The sequence below is a fragment of the Monopterus albus genome, unplaced genomic scaffold, assembly GCF_001952655.1.
Source record: "Monopterus albus unplaced genomic scaffold, M_albus_1.0 scaffold2.1, whole genome shotgun sequence".
Lineage (NCBI taxonomy): Eukaryota > Metazoa > Chordata > Actinopteri > Synbranchiformes > Synbranchidae > Monopterus > Monopterus albus.
In genome coordinates, this window is record NW_018127882.1 from 8,224,758 (window position 1) to 8,231,260 (window position 6,503).

At 40.9% G+C, this 6,503-nt stretch overlaps 1 protein-coding gene across 1 annotated transcript in view; it reads right to left on the reverse strand.

Moving 5' to 3' along the window:
* Window positions 1–6,503, reverse strand: part of wfs1b (Wolfram syndrome 1b (wolframin)) — a 16,787-nt gene that overhangs the window by 5,851 nt on the left and 4,433 nt on the right. The window contains exons 2-9 of the mRNA XM_020596133.1: window positions 3,620–4,015; window positions 2,290–2,366; window positions 1,987–2,131; window positions 1,693–1,866; window positions 1,414–1,494; window positions 1,085–1,245; window positions 528–764; window positions 240–358 (exon numbers count right to left, since the gene is read on the reverse strand). Coding sequence (XP_020451789.1) covers window positions 240–358; window positions 528–764; window positions 1,085–1,245; window positions 1,414–1,494; window positions 1,693–1,866; window positions 1,987–2,131; window positions 2,290–2,366; window positions 3,620–4,013 — 1,388 coding nt within the window. The 5' untranslated portion in view covers window positions 4,014–4,015. The remainder of the gene's footprint in view (window positions 1–239; window positions 359–527; window positions 765–1,084; window positions 1,246–1,413; window positions 1,495–1,692; window positions 1,867–1,986; window positions 2,132–2,289; window positions 2,367–3,619; window positions 4,016–6,503) is intronic.

Below are 6,503 nucleotides of genomic sequence, written 5' to 3' on the forward strand. Positions count from 1 at the left end.
TATATTTTAAGAATGTACTGTTCACTTCTTCAATGCAATAATACCAAAACAAAAAGCCTGAACTAAACAAAAGCTGTATGACTGTACCTACATGACAGTGATAAACAAATGTTGAAGCCAAACCAGTAAAACCTGAATGAAATTAAACAATGTTTGGAAACCAAACTAAGTAAACACTGAAAAACTGAGCGAAGGATATATGCCAACATATGGATGAATGTAAATAGAGATGAGCCTACAGATAAGGCTCCAAATGCGTCCATCCAAAGTTGGTCTCAGCCTGCTCTAGATCGAGGCCAGGTTCAAAGTGAGCCAGCAAGTCCGTCAGAGCCCGAAAATTTTCCCATGCTTTTGAATTCTGTAAAGAAAAAAAAATCCTCAATTTCTGTTTATGTGTATCTCCTTGGAGAAGAACATCTATACTACAAATCAAGAGTCTTCTAGTAAAATGCTTTAAATTACACTTAGGCACTTTAATATCGCCATCAAGAATACAGATTATGAAATTATCCTAACTGGCCACTAACCTGGAACACACGCAGTGTGCAGATGATCATGGAGAAGAATGAGAGGTAGAAAACCAGAAGAGGAATGAGGAAGATGAAGAACTCGATTGTGAGGTTGGAGATGATAAAGAAGAAGACAAGTGCGTTAACGTGGTGGATGGGGATCAGGGTGCTGAGCCACTGCATGCCAGCTCGTGACGCCCAGTCGATGAGGTGCTCCTTGATCTCCAGCAGAGCGTACAGAGGGAACTTCAGCAACTGGGGGAACCACAAGGAAGTCGAGGTAATCAGCATCAAGGTTAAAGTCTGATTTGAAATAAGATAATTTCTCAAAACAGGCAATTTGAAGATGCCACACTGGGCTCTGGAAAATGTTCTGACATTTTATAGACAAAGTGATTAAACAGCTGGAACCACTGGATTACTGGCAGTTTTTAAATGACTTAATCGATTACCAAAGTAGGTTTATTTTCTGTTAACTGACTAATCCCTTGTAGCTCTACTCAAAACTCTGCACAGTGACTACTCCACAGAGGCTGCGGTGTGCCATTAATGCATTAAAAATAAAACTGATAAACCTTCTGGTGCAGGGGCAGTTCATCTGGGTTCTTCACTACTACATCATCATCGTCATCTTCGTCACCACCTCCTGCTGTAGCCATGACTGGTGATGGTGCAATACCTTGAGCATACTTCTTAGTCATCTCAACAAAGTCATCAAGACCAACATGGGAAGTGGCTACAAAGAGGTACAGAAGACATGTTTTATTTTAACAATTTAATCTGTTTCAGTTAATAAAAATAATGCATTTCTTCCCACTGGAACATCTGAGACGTGGCCTTGGGAACAAACTACAAACAGTACATAACTAATCATATTAGTAACCATGTTTCAGACCACACATACCCTCACTGGTGACCATAGTCTCCAGGACTCTCCTCTGTTTCTTGGCAGAGCTGTTAAGTGGACCAGGGGATGCAGGTTTCCCTGTAAACAGAGGAAAGATCATATGAGATAAAAATAAAAATTCTCCTTCATATGGAAGCTATGTGTTTGTCTATTTAAAATCACATCTAGCCTATGAGCATACTGAGAATTTATCCCTGTATTAGCTTTTTGATTTTAAATAATAAAATACACAGGGTGAGGCCGGTATGTTGTATTACACTTTGTCCTGTCACATACCTGGCTCTATGTGGACATGTTCGACGTTCTCCAGCATTTCAGAAATGGCCACTGACTTCTTCCTCTCTGGGTTCAACTTCCAGTACATTAGTAGAGCTGCTTTCCTAACTCCTCTCTCAAAGCGTGACTCTGTACACAGCTTCTTCACCTCCTCAAAGTTCTCTAATGTGATGCCTGGGGAAAAAAACAACACACACACACATATTGTCACTGTGCACCAGCTGAAGGGTAGTCCAACCAATTCACTGTTTCCAATAAACACAGATCAAGAGTAGCAGTGGGACATTTCGGTACCTTTTCTGGAGGCTAAGCACTGCTGCAGCAGTTTGACGGCATCCTTGCGGCCCTGTTTAGCAGCCTGGACCAGCCAAGTGACCGCTGTACAGTTGTTCAGCTCCTCATCTCTTTCTTCCGCCAGTGCCAGGAAGTAACGCCCCATCTGGACACACACACCCAAACGTGCAAGACAAGCATTGCTAGAACCTGTCTTCTCCATCAACATGTCACTCAAATAATATTTAGTTAGCAGAACTATTCTGTGTCCACCATATAGCCACTTAAGTCAACAGTATATGCAGTATGTTCATTGGCACTGACCTTGGTCTGTGCTTTAGCATTTCCTGACTTTGCTCTCTCCTCCAGATCTTCAAAACTGACCTCCTCCTCTGGCTCCTCTGAAGGAAACAAAGTCATTTACTTAGCACTGTGCAGTAGATTTCATTGATCTTTAAAACTGGCCACATATTGTATCAGTGACACTTAAATAATCCCCCTCATGAAATCCCTGTGGCTCTTAATGACTGATTGTCAAGAGATGTACAACTATTTATACCGTAAAGGAATAGGCAAAAGCAAGTGAATGCCCTTAGTCTGAAGAATAACTGTTTTTAATTCCTGACAAGCACATCAACACCCACACATAAATGTGTTGCCTTTGTGACCAATCTGTCATCAGTGAGTGCTAGAATAAATTACCCTGATTTACAAAATTAAAACTGTTGACATCTTAGCTATTTCTAGGACTGCACTCTTCTGGAGAGAGATCTCAGATATTGTTCCTGGGATCTGTTGGATATATATTATTCCAACTACATAACAAGGTTGGATTTGCCCAATGTTGAAAAAACATAACCACTCCTTTGACTTGGTTTTAAAATAGTCTGCACACATGACCCAGAAAAGCAGGCTTATGGAAACAGTCCAGGTTGATGTGAGAATCAGCAACATGAGTGGGATCCTTTTAGAAACACCCCCTGTCCTAATAAGGCCGTCGCTCTGCCACAGAAAAGTGTCCCTTTTGTTAAAACAATTGAGTGTAAATCTTCCCCTACCATGTTTTCCACCAAGAAACTCTCTGCCTTAGCCCTAAAATAACCGTTTAACACAGTCAACAGCAGCTGCTAGCTTCCCTGATGAAACACACACCCACGCACACAGTGTTGAAATCTGTTTAGCATTTTTACTTTCATAAGCTACATTATGATTATTTGTTAAATTCTAGACAACTAGACATGTAGTAGAGGGTGTGTGTTCTCAGACTGGGACAAATGGAAAACTGTGGAACAAATTAAATGACTCAGGTGTTAAATTTCACACTTTCTAGCAACACTTCATAGTAACATATCTCGCTGTCACTGCAAAGTCATGCAACCAAATGCTGTTATTCCCAGTGCTGCTAAGAGATCTAAGTGAACTTTAAATGAGGGATATGGATAGGGGTGAAACAGGCTTTCCTTCTCAAGCCAGCAAAAGGGAGCGGCTGCTTTACATGTTGTGGTAAATGTCCACAGCTGTCATGGAGACATTATACTACACATTGTAAACAGAGCATCGAGCTGCACTGATTGTTGAAAGAGTGAAACGACGCATGCCAAGATTTTCATTTAGCATTAGTGTAAAAGGTCAAAGGTCTGAGTCTGACTCTCACCTGATTCAGGTGTGGGAGGAGGGTGTGGAGCTGTGACGGCAGCTCCAGCAGATGAGGATCTAGATAGAGGACTCCTTGTAGAGCCTGCATTAAGCTGAGATCTGCCCGCCTGAGAGAGGCTCCTGATGGGCTGGCGGAAAGGTGAGGAAGGTGGCATGGAAAGGGAGGAAGAGCGCAAAGAAAGGCTGGGAAAGGTCTGAGGGGAGGTAGTGGATGGAGAAGGTGAAGGTGTGGCTGGAGGGGTTGGCATGGTGAATTTAGGCTTAGGCTGGTCTGGGGTTGATGTGGCTGTGGCAGCAGATGAGTTGGACAAGGACGGACCCACCCTCAGGACGGTGGGTGACGAAGGGCCGGGTTCTGGGGTGGACGAGTTGCCAGTCAGTGAGGGTTCCATGGCTGAAAATTTCATCAAACAACAAATCAGTCAAAAAGAAAACTCACAATCACAGAGCTTCTCATTTTGAGAAGCAACAGTAAAATTTTACGTGCTATAGTAGGAGGTGTATAGCAGCAGAGTGGAAGAAAGCATGCGTTCAAGGTATACCTGCACCGATGCCACTTTTTGTCAGGCCAAGTACAAGTACTTACATTTGCATACTTGCCAATATTGAGTGCCTATACAAGTACTACTAACTAATAAGGCAGTCTGTTATATAAATTACCATTACCATAAAAGTGCAATGACTTTAGAGACCATTTTTATTTTCATGAAATTTTGCTTAATTTCTGATTATGATCAAATTAAACGTACAACAGGGGGCTGTTGCTGACATCCAAAAATTAATATAAAACATTTCATTTAAATGTAATGTGCAACTGACTACATTTCATTAGCCTATTACACAACTTGCTGTAAAACAGTGGCTCTTAATTTTTTCAGGAGTATGACCCCTTTTTAGAATGACACAGTTTTGCAACTGTGTCTCTCTATAAGCACCCTTCCCCTCCGCTTTCTCTGACACAAGGCAGGGAAGCTTTACTATACGTTTATCAGACCCAAAACACGACACAGTTTTCAGTGCATCCCTAATTTCAGTCAAAACAGCTGACACGATGAGGGTATGAAGGAGAAAGAAATCTGTTAATACTTGTGGTGGAGTAATAGCTGTTGTAAAAGGAGACATTACATTTTAACAAACCTCCACTTATTCAGCTTTGACTAAACTCCAGTACACAGAACTAACTCCTACATCAAGTCCAGGTTGTGCTGGAGTGTTCTGTTCAGCTGTGTTAAAGTTTTAATTTTCTGTAACAGCAAACCCATCATGTGATCAGCAGCCTATTTTAAACATTACAAAGTGAACCTTGGCAGCTGTATGAAGAAGGCAACATCCTTGAAATGCCCTGACTGGAAAGGTGATGAGTCCTGTTGCAATTTAAGGAGCCACCTTTAGCCAGCGCCAAGAGGCTCCGAGAACACTGATTATACCGCTGGAGTGGACATGCAGTAATCCTAATCTAGCTACAATTCACAAACGTTTTCTAATAATGCGGTTTAGTTTATAGACAATGATTGATATCTGTGGTAGGTAAAAAGCTAACATAGCTGGTGGGTCCTGTTGCTGTTGCTATCACGCATGTCCACCAATTATCCGCTCACCTTTATCACGTCAACAATCAGTTTAACCCCTCCAGCTAAAACGTCGTTTAGAAATATCTCCGTTTCTTTTCTACTCCGTGTCCCAAGTCATACTCTCCTGTCGCTTTTGTGAAATCTGCCTAACCGCTACTTTCTGTTATCAAACTCCAAACACAACGCACAAGAAAGTCGATCAGCTGCTCCACTTGACGTTAACGCCCACTTTGTATTGTGCGCATTGTGATTGGACATAGCGAACCCCAAAAAGTTATTTGATTGGCTGCAGTGGTAGGAAGTTCGAATAGCTTCATTCAGTCAAGAACAATCAACCATCGAAAGACCACGAACGTGTTTTGGGTCTGCTTCTCCGTGAACCACCTTTGAAATAAACCAAACGATGTCCTACTTAAAGACTAAAGATACAGTTCTATATTTGAGCTTAGAACTTTTTTAAACGCCTGATCTGTTTTTATTATTAGCTACTATTCGATTACTTGTGTGCAACTATGTAATAGTAGTTTTCTACCAGGAGATGGCAGTAGGCCTACACGAAATATTATTTTCACCTGGAATATAAATGGAGCTTCTTTTCTTTAACAAAAATTGACAACCCTGATTGCTGTTCTTCTTCAGTGTTTTAAAATATTTGTTATACTTTTCTTGTATTTTTCTGTTGTGTATTCCAACTCTGCTGTGTATTACAACTGCTATGATAAATATTGTAAAGAATTTGACAGTAGGCCTAGGCTATTTTGGGTAATTAAGGTTTGGAGTTAAAGAGTAACCTGCATAAGTGGAGTTTGTGAATGAATGGTGCATGTACCCTGTGGGAGCATAGAAAAATTTGCACAGCAATAACAAGTTTTATTTAAACTTTTAAGTATTAGCCCAAGTCTAAGGTGCTTACTCCTAACTGATTTACTTAAGGATTCAGTAGTTGTCCAGCCACTATCACTTGATCCGAACTTCACATTATGATCTGCTCAGAGTGTAAAGGCAAAATGCTGTTGGAGTTATTTATTCTACAAAACAAACAGATAAAAACTGTGATAGTCTGCCTTTAAGTCCGTGGTTTGAGTGTAATAGCTTTGTTGAGGTTTATTCTGTGGAAACAAATGTGATTAAATCCCAAAATAAACCACCAACGGTTTATAACTTCGCTTGTATATACAGAGCAACCTGCCATCAGGTGCTGTGAGAAATAGACAAGGAAAACATTAATGTTCAGACAAGTGGCATCCAGGCAAAAAAGAAAGGAGAGTAGACAATAAAAGGTCTTTAAAAGAGAAGGACTCAGGGGAAAGA